Source organism: Eumetopias jubatus, unplaced genomic scaffold (assembly GCF_037043125.1).
Source record: "Eumetopias jubatus isolate StellerSeaLion01/CBP00866 unplaced genomic scaffold, mEumJub1_p1.0 scaffold_5, whole genome shotgun sequence".
NCBI classification, from domain to species: domain Eukaryota; kingdom Metazoa; phylum Chordata; class Mammalia; order Carnivora; family Otariidae; genus Eumetopias; species Eumetopias jubatus.
The window spans coordinates 30881879-30897453 of NW_028274811.1; the positions used below are offsets into that span (position 1 = coordinate 30881879).

The window sequence follows — 15575 nt, forward strand, 5'->3', positions numbered from 1 at the left end:
TGAATTCCTGAGACCAGACGAAACCCAGGTCTCCTACTTCTCCGCCATCTTGCCCAGACTTGTTTAGTTAAAATGCAGCTTCCTGGGTGTCACCTTCGACCTACTGAAGACTATGTTCTGGACTCAGAGGCTGAAATCTACAGTTTTGTTTTATTTTGTTTTAAGATTTTATTTATTCATTTGAGAGAGAGAGCACAAGCATGGGGAGTGGGAGAGGGAGAAGCAGGCTTCCCGCTGAGCATGGAGCCTGATGCAGGGCTCAACCCCAGGACCCTGGGATCATGATCTGAGCCAAAGGCAGTAGCTTAACCAACTGAGCCGTCCAGGCGCCCCGAGATCTACAGTTTAAAGAAGCCCATTAGTGATATTACAAGATTATGAAGGCTTGAGTATGAAAAGCACCACCCTAGCCCCTCACTCGGGGCATTTTCTCCTTTTGCCTTGGCCTGGCCTTTGTTAGAACTGAGAGAGATTCCATGCCAACGGTGGGACAGAAAAGACAGAGCGAAAAGAGAAGAGTGGAGGCTTATACTCACTGCATATTTGTTTTCTCTGTGCGAAGATTGCCTGGCACGCCTGCACTAAGTTCTGCTTCCCTGCTCCAATCACAGACACCGACAGACTTTGCATAAATGCCTGCTTACCCAGCACATAATTATGCTGGGGAATGTTGATGGTGCCCTTGTAGTGGGGACATGTTGCAGATCACACAGGAACAGTGTGCAAATTCTTACAAATAGCTGTATACGTCCTTCCTTCCTCCTCTCCCCAGTATGCCAAATTTAAAAGCAAGTCCATTTTAAAGGATCAAGGGAGAGAGTCTCCTGAGGGACATATTTGTATAGCATCCTAAGAAAAGCAGCCCCATCAAGTTACTGTGGATTTTAGTGTTTACCCTTCCAGAAGAATCTCCAGTAACTCACATCACTGGTTTGTCAATGCATCTTTCCTCCTTCCCAAGAAGAAACCGTTATCCTCATCTCTGTCAAGAGGGACACTAAGAGGACCCAGACAGAGGGGCTATGAAATGTACCCGCACTACTCAGCACTCGACACGGCGCTGCAGGAATTGCATTCGTGTCCATCTCTCCCCCTAAAATGTGACCCTTCAGGGTGGTAATCTTGGTTCTCAACTTTAGCCTCTAAGCCTGGCACCCAGTTGGTTCTCAGCAGTGATGACAGGAGAAGGGAATGGGGAGGAGGGCAAGGAACAACTCATTCAAACCACTCTCATTTTTGAAATAAATACTTCATAAACCATCACTCCATCCAGAAACTCCATGGCACCTTTATTTTTAAAGAGCAGTGGGAATTGCAGGAGCTCTATAGCCCAGGACACTGGACCACAGAGCGAAGGAGAAGCTCATGGGCCGCAGACCTTAGGGGAGGAAGGACTTTCTGAAGGCGGAGGCAAAGAGGGGGCTGGACACTTTCCCATCAGAGGAGGCTGCTGAGGCTGGCAGAGAGGGAGAACAACAGAACAGGCCATCCTTCCACGTCCTTGGCCCATCTGCCGATCTCATTTGTCATAGGTGACTCATTCTCCTGCCTCCAAAATAGGTGTTAAGCTGCAAATGGGCAAAGTGTGCTTTTTAAATAAACTAGGAGAGAGCTTGCTGCTTAACAGAATCCTAGGGCAAACACGTCTAATGGAAACACATCAGGGTCCTTCCCACTTCAAGACCTTGGGACTTGTTCCTCCCGCTTGCTGCCTGGAACACAAGCACCTCCTCTCCTCACGTGGCTCACTCCTGTCATCCACCAGCTCTCAGCTCCAATGGCCTTCCCCAGGAGCATTCCCTGGCCAGAAGAGTTCATCAGCACCTTCCCCTTCCCTTTACATAGTCTCAAGGCGGCTGTACCTCTACCTTGTAGCACTTTTGTCTACTGTACCTACACGCTTATTTTGTGATTGTTTATCTGTTTGCTAGAGAGTAAACCCCAGGAGGGTACAAAGCGCTCCGTCTTCACGCAGCACCCAGCAAAGGCCTGGTACAGACCTGGCATTTGGAGAACATTTTTGCACCAACAAACCATCACACCCTGCATTAGCTATGTTTTACTGTTTGGGTTTTCCTAAACCACAGTCAACCGGCTCTGCGTTTAGTGAATTATAGGTCCTCTGATAGCCTGTCATGATCTGGATCTGAAGAGCTAGACCTGAGGAGAGAAGGAAGAAAGGCCTGGCCAACCCTACCAGTATTTTCCTGTTGGTTTTAAAGCCAAACTAGGATCTTGGGGACTCCTGAACTCCAACAAGCAACATTTGCTAGACCCTGAAGGAACTTCCTCAAGGACAGTAATGCAGAACCCCACCCGCCCCAAAGCCAGCCTAGATCTCTCTGTAGGACAAGATGAGGTTTATACCTTTTGAGATGGGCTGGATGCAACCGGATCAGAGCTTAACATTAAAAGTGATACTGATCAGGGCTGAGCTGGCAAAACAGGGCTCCCCGGGGAGCCCTTCACATAACTTGAATTTCAGGCACAGCTGGGCACAAATTTGCTCTCATATACATCATGATGAGTTGCTAGTTTCAGGAGGTCCAGTGATGATGGGAAATATAATGGGAAAGTCTTCTGTGCCAGAAGCTGCAACTGGAAATTAACAAAGAGACCATATGGAACCTCACACAGCCTTCCAGACTGGCAAGGAATGAAGACAGGCTCAGGGATAATGGAACAGATCTCCCCAACATTTCTCTAAGACACGACACAGAAAACAACATGTGTGTGCCAACAATTCACTCACAGGGCAGAAGACAAGTGACCCTCGGAAAGCAAATCAGAGGAGCAGGTACATCAGCCACTCAAAGGTCATGAGCGCCTTACTTTGTGCTTTGCGTCATGATGTCACTCATCCTCCCCCGAGCCCAACAAGTAGGTATGATCACTCTACTTTTATAGATGAGGAAAGTAATGCTCTAGCCAAAGACCCAAGCTTATACTTGGCAAGACTGCAAGGTGAACTCAGGTCAAAGAATGGGCTCTTCACTCTGAAAGGACTCAGCTTCAAAGAGTTGTGTCCCGGTTGTGCGGGCGTTGGGTTTCTTTTTCAGATTCACCCTGACTCTCAACAGCACCCCCATCTGTTGGTATCCATAATCACTATCAATCACTAAAAGAATGAGACATGTGTCCATCCATAATCACTATCAATCACTAAAAGAATGAGACATGTGTCCAAAGCTAGCATGACTTACTGGGGCCAGACCTCTGCAAAGAACAACTTGTCTCCATCCTAAAGGCGTGGAAAATCCTGATCCAGAATAATTCACTCACTCACTCACTCACTCACTCATTCATTCACTTACTGAGAAGCCTTCTGTGCTGGGCTTAATGGTAAAGGTCTGGGAACACTGAGCTCTATACAAGTGTATCCAGAAAACGGTTACAAAGTTGTAAGGTCCCAGCTTACAGATAGAGATTAGAATCGCCCCACAAAAAATGTTTTGCAGCATGTGTAGGATGTAGAATTTCCACCCACCAAAAACTATAAAAGTACACATGTCTGTAATTCTCCTATAGGCTTTCTTTCCCAGGAATACATCAAGAGGTGTGCTTAGGAAGAAATTCAAGTCAACACAATGCTTATTCACCACCTACTCTGTGCCAGGCATGCTAAGACTCAGGCTCTGACTTCAGGAAACATCCAATGATTTAAAAAGCTAAAATACAAATATATACAACTAAAATTGAGGAATAATACATAAAGTGTTACAGGAGTTGTTAATATTTTAAAAAATAGCCTCCACCCGTTCAGCATTTATTACACCAAATACTTTGCTAAGAACTTCCCAGGTAGTAGCCAGTTTATTCTTCATGCCAGCCCTGTAAGGTTGGCTAACATACTGGACATCCATGTCCCCTTAAGGAGCTACCCCTCAACCCTCCCTTCCACCATAGGATTCTTGGAGCCCCCACACAACTTTAGCCCAAGGTCCCAGGCCTGAACAATTAACATATTCTACCCAATTGTCAAGAGTAATTGATTGGGGATGGGTATATAAAAACAGGTAAATCTGACAAGTCTCAATTCTGGGAATTTTGTTGGCACTACTGAGACATAAAAACTTCATGATGATATAAATTTGTACTTGCCATGAGCCACCACATGGAATTAATGAGCTTGAGAACAAAACCAACATAGGGGAAAGAAAGCCCAAAGCCTGGGGGATGGGGGAGTGCCTGGATCCAATCTTACCTGAAGTCATAGCTTATCAGCAGAATCTTCAGTTATAAAGTAAGTTTTCTTTTCCATTTAAGCCAGCTTGAACTAGATTTCAGTTACTTGAAATCTAGAGTCCTCACCAATAAGAGTGTTACCATCCCCACTTAACAAATGAAAAGTCAAGGATTTGGAGAAGACAAATAATCTGTCTCCCTTAAATTTAATTAACCACACGGTAGTATGCATTGAGCCAGCCTGCTCAAATGCCAGGGGCAAATTTTTTCCCTCCATTCACCAGGGCCAAGGTGGAGACATGCAAGTCACCTTACCATGCTCCTTTTTCTGCATGGTGGGTTCATTTCTTATTTACCTTTACAGTGAGCGGGTAGTCCTCTGGGGTCCCAGTTTTACCCAAGGGTCTATTAAATTCTTCATTCTGGGCACTGTCTCCTTTCTTAGAAGTACACAACAATGGTGCATCTTAAAAGTAATGGCATCTTATATTAGATGAAATAGGGTAAGAAAATACTTGTAACTTTGGGCAAATTATTTAATTCCTTAGAGGAAATTTATTTTGTTTGTAGTTACCTCATCTGGGAAGAGATCTGCAGTGAGCCTAGGTCTGAGGAATTTCCTAAGGGACATTCATAGTCACCTCACCAGAAGAAAGGTAAAAGGAGTCATCCTGAAAGTGTTCAAGTTCAGATACTGAGTGTGTTTGGTGTGAAATACATTACGTAAATAAGATATGATTATAAAATATTTAATTACTAACATTACTGCCTCTCTCCACGCAAGATAAAAGAGTTGAGCTAATGATTAGGTCCCACTCCTCTAGGGAAGTAGCACAGGCCCCAGGATCCATTTGGGACCACTTCTTGCTTTTGAAAATAATCTCATCAGCCTAGAGAAGAGGACTTATCCTCTCAGCAATCCAGTTCAGCAGAAGCACTACAGGGCAGGACTGGGGGAGGACCAGGAGAGGCAGGGGAACTCAGCCTAGGAAGGTCAACTGGCAAGAAGTTCTCCCATCCTTGCCAGGCAAGAACGAGGTTTTCTCTGGCAAGGACAAACTGAAGGTAAGGACAAAAAACACAAGAATGGTCTCAGGCCTACTGACTCCCAAAGTGTCTCTTTACAATGGTTCCTGGGAAATAATTATTTCTATCAGTGGTCATTTAGTACAGGGGATTTAAGATAGTGGGTTCATTAAAGAGTCAGGATCACAAACTCATTTAAGTCTCCTTGAACTTGTTTAATCAAAATGATTTTCTGCTACTCTCTATTACAAGCCGAGTTTCTGTGGTGACAGATTAATGACTGATCCACTAAGCCATACCACCTCTCTTGTCACCAACTCTACTGACTGAGCCAGCCACTATTCTATCAATAAGCCCCATTTGCCCTTGAAACTCATGACGGCTGAGATGTTAAGATCAAGTGAGCAAATCAGATGCTCACTGCCACCCCAGTTCTGCTACGGAGACCACCAAATCCCACAGAGTGTGCATCAAGAGGAGAAAGAAGGCAGGCTGGTCCTTGTGGTCTCATTAGAATTACAAACTCAGGTCACTCCGGACTAAGATAAATGCCAGCCAAGGCAAAGTTTCTGATTCTTCAAGCCTGCTCAAGGTAATTATCCTGGAGTTAAATGTCAAGTCTAGTTTCATGTGTGCAAAAGAAAAAAAAATGTCATGTTTGGTGTAAGCAACAATATTATTTTAATCAAATCAGAAGCTCATTATTAGCAGAAGGTAAGCCCTGACGTGACCCCTACAGTAAGCCATATCTTACCTGGGTTCCGTTCTACTTTGTCTCAAACTAAGATTCTTCACTGATTGCCCTCAGACATAAAGTAGGAAAGACTTACAATGTGATATCAAAGGAGCCTCACATCCTAAATCCACTCCACTCTTGACTGATTGCAATGCACAGCAAGAATCTGGAATCAGACTGCCTGGGTCCAGTCCAGGCTCCTCCACAGCCCAGCTCTGTAACTTGGGGCAACAGCCTCAACCTCCCAGTAAACCATCAATAATAGTACTTCTCTCCTAGGATGGTTATGAATTTTAAATGAGATAATATATGTAAAGTACCTTAGACAATGTGCTTGGTTAATGTTAGGTATTATCTGTTTATGCAATGTTTAAATTTTTTAATTACAACCAGAATGTACAAATGTTATAAGAAAAAAACCTATTAAAAAAAACTAAGTAAGAAAGAAATGCCTGAAAGCCTTAAAAGATTTCCTCCAGTAGACAAGAGATTACTGAGAGAAGAGATGACATTATTTACCTTGTGCACGCTTACAGCCCACACTGCCTAGCATATACTAGACAATCAGATAGATGTGGGAATGAATGTGCAAATAAATGTAAGAACGAACAGAGGAAAATTTCCTTAGAGGAATGACTATGGAGACCGAAATCACGCTGAGGAAAAATCCAGAGAATGACTGTAGCATCTTGACCCCTCAATCTCAAACCACAGAGAAGTTAAATGTATGACAGCAGAAAGCCAGAAATTATTGTACAACCTAATACAAACATCTACCTTCTTCATCTACTTCTCAATACTGTATATGTGCAAAAGTCTCAGTCTCCATCTGACCAAAACATCCCAACTGCTCATTTTTATAAAAGAATGAGGACCAAACAGACCACCAATACATTTGGGAGCAAACATCTCAACATTGTTCTGTTTCTCCTGGATCTCTCACTCTAGGCAACAAGCCATGGAGTGGTTCTGAAAGTTTTGTTTCTGTAAAGGAGACAGTTATTAAGTGTGTACCTTGAGCAACAGGACCACTTCAAAGTGCCAAGTAGTGGCTCTCAGGTCATCCCTGGCAATGTCACAGAGCACTCAATGCAGGGGACCATGGCACACAGCCTGCTATCATTTCCATTTCAAAGCGAACCCAATAACAACCACCAAAGGGTATCATCAACATTCTAAAAGGAGACTTTAGTTTTTAGTTTCACAAGGTCAAAAATCACTTCTAAATCTTTCTCCCCCAGGTGTCTGGGTGGCTTAGTTGGTTGAGCAACCAACTCTTGGTTTCAACACAGGTCATGATCTTGGGGTCGTGAGATCAAGCCCCGCGTCAGGCTCTGTGCTCAGTGGGAGTCTGCTTGGGATTCTCTCTCTTCCTCTCTCTCCCTCTGCTTCTCCTCTCTCTCCCTGGCTCTTTCTCTCTCTCTCTCTCTCACCGTCTCAAAAATAAACCTTTAAAAAATAAAAATTTAAAAAATTAAAAAATAAATCTCTCTCACCTGAGTGCAATAAAGTGACAAGTCAGGGGAAAGGCAACAAGCTTTCTTTCACAGTGACTTTCAAATATTGACAAGCATCACAACGGTAATCTCAGGACACGGTGTCCGTAAGTTATCAGTGGCTTCAACAAAACAACTAGAACACTAACAGAGAAGCTAAGCTTTGTCAACCCTAAGCAAGACCTGGCTCAGTGCAAACAATCGGGCTCGCTGAGCAACTGTCCCGTTAGCTGGGTCTTTGTCCACTGTCCACTGAACATCCGGTTTTTAGAGCAAGCAACCTTTTACTGCCTGGACCCAGGGAACAGAGGCTTTTTGGTTACTCCAAGTAAATGACCCAATGAAGATGCTTGAAGGTGGACTAAAGGAGCACCTAGTTTGAGTTTCACAACTTTGAAGAGGTTACTAGCCACAGCTGGTATCACAAGACCCCATGAAACATATCAAATGGTTGATGAGAAAACCTGTCTGGGATTTTTTTAACATTTTGAGATGTTTTTAATGGTATGCTGGATTAAATATTCATTTTAAAAGAATATATGCTGGTAAAAATATTAACACCTAAAATTCTCCAGAAACAAAAAAGCAGTGTGTTTGAACATAAAAGCATTTCTCTTCTTATTAAGCTTCAGACATTTTTACAATACTTAAGGCAGCCTAAACATTGTAAGAATTACCGAGAATGTTTGTTTTAAAATAGAGTTTTCCAGCAATCATTCTGAAAGTACGGAATCAGGCTCTCCAGGGGAGGAGTCTGGGTGCTAGAATTTAACAAACACCCCAGGGGAGCCTCATGATCAGTCAGGTTCTGGACAACAGTGACCCAAGGATAAAAGAATGTCACCATTTGCAAGATGAGAAATGGAGAAAAACTCAAATTCTAAAAATTTAAAGCTTAATGGGAAATAAGGATAATATCATGCTTATGATACACTAAGACTAGAAACTCTTGAGCAGACACAAAAGCACAGTGAACCTTTCCACATCCTGAAAGTCAACAAACGCAGCTGCTTTCAACCCGACCGAGGTGCCACTCTAACCAAGGCATCGGCAAAGGTGTCCTTCTCTTTTCCACCTGGCCCAGGTAAGCATCTGCCTTGTCCCTCAACTCTAGCCCAATTTAAGCATCTGCCTTGTCCCTCAACTCTAGCCCAGGTAAGCATCTGCCTTGTCCCTCAACTCTATCCAAAATGTAATGATAAAACAAATTTTAAAAAGCAAAATTATTTCTACCCTATTGAGTCCATGAGTGAATGCTTCTTTGGGGGCACCTTTGGGGCAGTTCGGCATCTTTTTCAGCCTCAGGCAAATAAAGTCGGTGCAGGACTCCTCCGAACTGAACAGAAAGCAGGATGCAAGACGGTTAACAGAGCAGGTCAGGGACAGGAGGAGGTGGGGGAAGCACAGAGGAAGTCCGCCGCATAAGGCAAGCTCAAAATAACTGTGAAAGTTCATTTAATGTGTCTGAAAGCACCTTTCAAAGAGAAGCAGCCCATAGTCAATTAGAGAAAGGAAGAGGAGGAGAAGAGAGAGGAGGGAAAAGCCCTCACTCGAGGCTATGGGCATACCTGCTCCTCAGGAATGGGACCTGGAGAGGTGCCCTTTACAAAGTACAAGAAAATATCTGGACTCACTGGATTTCCTCATACTTTTCCCCTGCAAGGGTTTGGGGCTACCAGAAATGGGGCTAGACAAATCCAGTAAAGGGAGGGTGCCTCCCACACATCTCCCACCTAAAAGAGCCCTGTGACAAGAGCAGAGGCTCTGTGGTGAGGGTCTCTCTCAAGGGCAGGAAATCCTCATGTGAAGTATCATACAAGTTCTCTCCCGGTCCCCTCCAGGCACACGGCCCCAGCCACCTGGGAGAGCCTTTGAAAGAGCTGTCGGCAGCAACCCCCCCCCCCCCCACCACGTAGCACCCGAGCGGTCGCCATCTGCTGGAAACACTATGCCAGGTGCTTCTTGTCCAGCATCCTCTGGGACATCCCCGTGCAGTAGCAGCCCTGGGGCAGAAACAGGCAGCACATGTGCCTCCCGGGACTCCCCCAGAAGAGCAATCCTCTGCCACCCAGGCTCCTCTTCAGGGCAGGAGACGGACTCCATGAGTGGCCTGCTCCCTTTCCCCTCAGACACCAAGGGTCAAAACCACCACACCTCCCCCACACCACTACCATCAACCTTTGATGAGCCCCATTGCCATGACCCTCCAAAGCTCCTAGAACACCTGTCTCTCTTAATAAATCAGCCGGGCTCAGCCCCAAGCGTAACATCTGCAGCACGGACTCTTCTGGCACAGCCTGGAGATGGTCCAAATCACTGCTGCCCCCAGGAAGGTTCTCTAGGGCGCTCGGTAAAGTCAACCACCAACGTTAGGGGAACGGAGGGCCTGAGGAAGCCTCCCTCTGAGCTGCTTGCTGTTCATACCATGTCAGTCAGTCACCTCCCCCAGTCCCATGATAACACACACCTGGACCACAGGTCGCAGGCAAAGAGCATCAAGCCTTCGAAGTTGTCTTTAAAGTTCTTCTCTGGCAAGAGGCAGCCTAGGAACCCCGACCGACAAGCTGCGGGGGCAGGTGTGCACCAATCCCCGCTCCACCCCGCCCCAGAGGCCCCCTCCCTGAGAGGCTCCCGGGCCCCGCAGGGCCTGGCAGCAGCAGCGGTACTCACGTCTCGAAAGCGGTTCCAGTACTTGTCCCGGTCGTACTGGGAGACGGTGCTCAGCCACCGGTCATTGTCTAGAAAATTGTCGTTGTGGGGGCCCGCGCCGCCGGCGAGCGCGTCCGGGTGCCGGCTCTCCACCTGGAGGAAGCACCACGCCGCGGCCGCCGCCGCCAGCACCGCGATCGCCGGCATCTGCGGGCAGGGGGCACGCAGGGGCGTGAGGCGGGAGGGCAGGGCCAGGCGAGCCCCCCGCGCCCTACCGCGCTCTCCGCGCCTCCGCGACCCGCCCGGGCTGAAGGGACTGGGGCTCTCACCGCGGGGACACGGTCATCCCCGCACACCCCGGGGCGCCTGTCGCGGATCTAGAGACCCGGGGACCCCTCTCACGAATGGGGGGCTTAGTTACAAATGAAGAGGCTGCGTCACAAATTAGGGGCTGCTCCCAAACTATAGGGGACCCCTGTCGCCTATTCTCCGGGTGCCCTACAGACCGCTACTCTCAGATCAGGGTTTTCAGCAACCCTCCCCAAAAACGGGGAGCCCCGGGTCGGCAAGCCGCACTCCCATAGACGGTGCCCAGAGCTCTGGGGTAGGGAAGGGGAGAACAGGGCTCCGAGCACCAGCCCAGGCTCTGGCCCAACGGGGCGCAGGGTGCGGAGGTGGGGGGTCCCCCTGGCCCGCCCTGCCGCCTCGGCAAGAGGGGCGCGCGGAGACACCCCCAGGCCCTGCCCCTGCCAGCCTCCCGGTGGTCGCGGGGAGGTCCCAACTACGCCAAGTTGGGGCGCGGGGTTCCGCGGGGCACGTACCGTGGGGGCCGGCCCGGGTCCGCACGTCCGAGTTGCTCGAGCTCGCGTGGCGCGGTTGCAGAGGAGGCTGATCCGCCGCGTCGCTCTCCAAAGCTCCTGCCACCCGCCGCCGCGCGTCCGGCCGCTTTGTGAGCCCGCAGCGCTCTGGCTCCGCTCGCTCTCCGGCTCGCTCGGGCGCGGCGACCGCGGGCGGAGGAGCCCGAGCGCACGAGCCGAGGCCTTTGGCGACCCCTGGCGGCCGTGTGCTGCCGTGCCGCCCGCCCGACAGCCGCGCCGCCCCTGGGCGGGCGGCCTGGGACGTGGTTATCCACAGCTCAGTGCGGGGCTGAAACAAGCTTTCAGGCTCAAGCAGCGGACAGCCAGCGGAAGCGACTGAGGATACAAGGCCAAGAAGCCGGCCAGCGTTTAGACATTCTCAAAAGGAAGGTCGTCGGGCCACCCAGGTCAGCCTCACCTAGGTCGGGGGAGGAGAGGGCTTCTTAAAAATGCGGATTCCTGCTTCAAGCTCCAGACTCGCTGAATCAGCATTCCTTAGGAGCCACCCCCACCCCCACCCCCCCACCCCCGGCCCCAGGTGAGTGAATTTCTGCACTGGCCATTCCTGGTCGTGTGCCCACCTGCGTCTCTGCACTCCCATGCCCCATTACCATGCCCACTGCTGTCAATCCCTTAAACCAGTCCATCTGACCTCCATTTCTATAATTTCTACATCCTTGTACCCCCACGGCGGACCTGTGCGTATCTTTTGGTGTTCTTCTGCAGAGAAGCCCATGTCTGCTTGTGTTCCCATCCTTTGAGAACCGGCCCTGGCACCAGCCTGTTGGATTTTCCTCGAGGGCAGGAAGGAGAAAGAGGAAAACTAAACCAGGTTTCAGGAAGAGGACACAGGACACAGACAGGGAGGGGAGGAAGAGGGGGGAGGGCGCGGCACTTGACCTCCTCCCCCCGCCCCCCCACCATCTGGTTTCCAGCACCTGGTCGAACAGGGCTGGAAAGGAATTAATGCAGTGCCCTGTGTGCATACGGGTGACACTCACCTGCCGCCTTTCTCTTGTACAAACACACCCCATTCCCCAGACACCAGAGTGCTCTTTTAAAACACACCTGATACCTTCGCCCCTCTTCCTTCAACGCACACACTTAAAAACCTTCACGTTGCTTTCCTGATGAAAACCAAACTCTGAGTGAAGCCCCCAGACCCTGCACATCCGTCCCCGCTCCGGCTGCCTCTCAGGCCACTCCTTCCTCCTTTCCGGACTTCTAGGACACGTTGGTCTTGGTACAGACCCCAGTGGGGGTAAGTGAACTGGGTGCTCACTTCTGCCTGGGCCACGGTCCACGCCCAGCCCAACATGAGCTTCATTAATTCACCCCTGTAGCTTATACATCCTGACCTCTTCACAGTAACTCTTGCTAAACCTGTGGACCAGGCCAAGACCCTAGTGAGGCTCTCCTTAAGAGCACCCTTCTCCAGCTGTCAGCTCCCTGCTCTTGAAATCCCTTACTCCACGTCTGTGCTCCCTACCTGGCTGCAGCGAGGGGAGGGCGGAGGCCACATTTGGCTCATTCACCTCTGCCCCCACTGCCCAGAGCCACGCTCCTGACACACAGCGAGTGCTCAAAAAAATAGGTGATGAATGAATGAATGAATGAATGAGTGGCACCCAGCTGTGGCCTGGGACCACACCTAGCCAACACTCCCCAACCTGTGTGGTGTGGTCAGGTATGAGTTGTGCCACAACTAACTTGGTTGCATGTAGTTTCATGTACGGAAATTGGACTGTGATGTTTCCTAAAAAGTAGCAGATGCTTATCCCAACATTGCTCTGACTGATTTACATTCCTAGAAGCATTCTGGAGAGGGAGAAAAAGGAGTGGAGGTACAGCTAATATATTGGGGACCACATGTCATCCATAGTTTATTTTATCATGGAAATATGTTCGGTATTTCAGGGTCGTGTCCTGGCTGGATCAGAGTGGGAAAGAGGTTTAGAAATGATGGAGAGAGCATTTCTTAGTTTTCACAGAAACCCAATCAAGCAGCCACTTCACCATTTCTCTGCCCAATTTGACAGCAAAACTTCTCCAAAGAGTTGTCCCCAAATGTCATTCTGCCTCCTCAGCTCCAGTTCTTTCTTTCTTCCACCCACTCTCATGTGCTTTTCATCCTCACTGACTGAAGTGACTTGTCACCATCAGCAACCTCCTCCAAGTCATCACACTGAGTGGGAGACCTCCCCTTCTTGGCCTCTGAGAGGTTTCTTGAGGCTCCTGTGGCACCAGCCCTGCTGGCTCTCCCACTCCCCACTGATCATGCCCACTGGTCATTTTCAGGGCTCAGGCCTGGGCCCTCTGCTCTGTCTACACCGTGTCCCTGGGTGTTCCTATCCAATCCTGTGCGGAGATTCTGCAGTTGCATTTCCAGCCTCGAAGGGTCTGGTGACTTTCAGCTGTACGTCCAACTTCGTACTTGACATCTCCTCCACATGACCCATGGGTGTGTCAGACTGGACCAGGTGAAACCAAGAGTCTAGATTTCCCTCCGTGAACCTGTGCTCTGAGAGATTCCCTATTGCAGTAAATGTAATCCCATGCACATGGCTGCAAAGGCCAGAAACCCGGGAGGCATCTTCAGTCTCTTCCTTGCCCTCGCCCCTCACCTCGTATCTATCAGCAAGCTGACCTGTTCCACTGCGCACCGCCCCTCCAATCCATCCACTTCAGTCCACCCACATGGCACCCTGGGGCCCACAGCCACTGCTTCTCACCTGGAGGACTGCACTGGCTTCTTGGTTCATCTCCCTGATTCTTTCCTTTCCCCTCCAATCCATTATCCATTCAGGATAATCGCTTCCAAACAGAAACCACTCCCTTGGGAAAAAAAAAAAAAAACCATTCAATGGTTCACTGTGACACCAAAAAAAAAAAAAAAAAAACCACCCAAACTCCCTCCCATGACTGAGGAAGCCCATTCCATCTGGCCTCTCTCCCTCCCTCCCAGTCCCTGGATTCTTGCCATGCTCCTTGTCATGGTTTTGCACACATGCCAAGCATGTTCTCACCACAGGTACTCGGAACTGGCCAGGTCCTTGGCCTGGAATGTACTCTCCCTGCCCTTCCTAGGTCAGCTGTTTCTTAGCTGTCTGATCTCAGCTCGGTGTCACCTCTCAGGGAAGGCTTCCCTGACCACTTCATCTAAAACAGGCCCTCCCCAGCCCAGCTGCATCACCACTCTCTAGCCTTGTACCTGGTTGTCCCATAAGAGTATTTGGTTCCTTTGTCTCTCTCTTTCCCAGTCCAAATATTAGTTCCAGGAGGATATACATAGCGTCTTTTTGACTCCTGTATTCCCAGGCTTATCTCAGAGTCTGACAGTCAATGGGCACTCAATAAATATTTATCGATGAATGAATGAATGAATGAATGAAGCAAGCACATTCCATAGTCCTTCATGCATTCAGAAGTTTGGAAACTGTCTATAGGCGTTTCCTTTGGTAGCCCTTAAATCCCTTGTCCTGAAGATCCAAACTCTGCCTTTCTGGCAGGGCCTGTCCCCAGTTTAATCAGAGGGCATCTGCTCTTGGCAAGCCTCCAACTTCACAACTGGAACCTTCCCTGGAACCACCCACCGGGGTGGGAAGGGCAGCCAGAGCACCACGGGCAGGTGTGGGGATGCTGGATCTGGCCAGAGCCGAGAAAGGACGTAACCTTGGAACAGGGGCAAGGAGGCTGGAAGCTGGAGACCTGCCATCAGCACAGCCAGCACTTGAGGGCAGAAATGTCAGATTTATTCAGCTGCGGGAAGTACCCAGGACCAAAATCAATACTGAGCCTTGGGGCTATATTTCTGCTTTTCATTGGCTAACGCACAACTATAATAACTCCTTGTTTTAACATAGTTCTTACTTCCAAAGTGCTCCATATGTTTTATTTTCAGTTTAATGGATCCTCAGACACGTGCTCCTGGGTATTCTGAAACAGACATAACTATCACCATTTTATGCTGAGGATAGGAGAGCAGAGAAAGGTCAGATGAATTGCTGAAGGTCACAGAATGAGGAAGGTGGATCTCGTAGTGGAAAGTTCTGAGTGTAGCTCCCGCTCCACAATGCTCTGCTGGCTAGAATGACCACCCACTGGGCTCCATGGGATAAAATAGGTGCCTGAGATACTCACCTTGTCATCAACCCAGATTTATGTTTAGCTGCAGACTCCTATCTCCCTCCTACATGGCATCTCCCTTTGGCCATCTTGCCACCACTTTGAATTCAGTGTGTCCAAAATGGAATGCCTGACCCATGCCTCCTCACTAAACCTGCTCCCTACCCGTGTCCCCACCTCAGGAAAACCAGCACCACCCCAAACACCAGTGTCATTCTGACCCCTTCCTCAGCCCCCACTTTCAATGAGTCACCGACATGTCAAGTCTCCCTCTGCGGTATTTCCCGGTGCACCCACTCTGCCCCCTGCTACACCTCTAGAGTCCACTCCCCCACCACTGTTCATCTGCACCACATGGAGTCCCCTACAAGGGTCTCTGCCTCTCCGCTAGACATGTGTGATTCACTCTCCATACGGGCACCAGACGGGTCCTCTCTCAGTAGAAACGTGACCGCTTCTCTCTCCTTACTGACCTGCCAGTGCTGTCAGGAAGAAGATCAA

At 49.1% G+C, this 15575-nt stretch overlaps 1 protein-coding gene across 3 annotated transcripts in view; it reads right to left on the reverse strand.

Moving 5' to 3' along the window:
* The window catches only part of SPOCK1 (SPARC (osteonectin), cwcv and kazal like domains proteoglycan 1), a 600902-nt gene extending 589923 nt beyond the window's left edge, over positions 1-10979 (reverse strand). For 2 of the 3 annotated variants that reach the window (XM_028103674.2, XM_088023617.1), the window contains exon 1: positions 10114-10299. In XM_028103674.2, coding sequence (XP_027959475.2) covers positions 10114-10299 — 186 coding nt within the window. Of the gene's footprint in view, positions 1-10113; positions 10300-10913 lie in introns of those variants that run through there. The other variant, XM_088023618.1, reaches the window with a different exon arrangement.
* Between the last annotated feature and the right edge of the window lie 4596 nt (positions 10980-15575).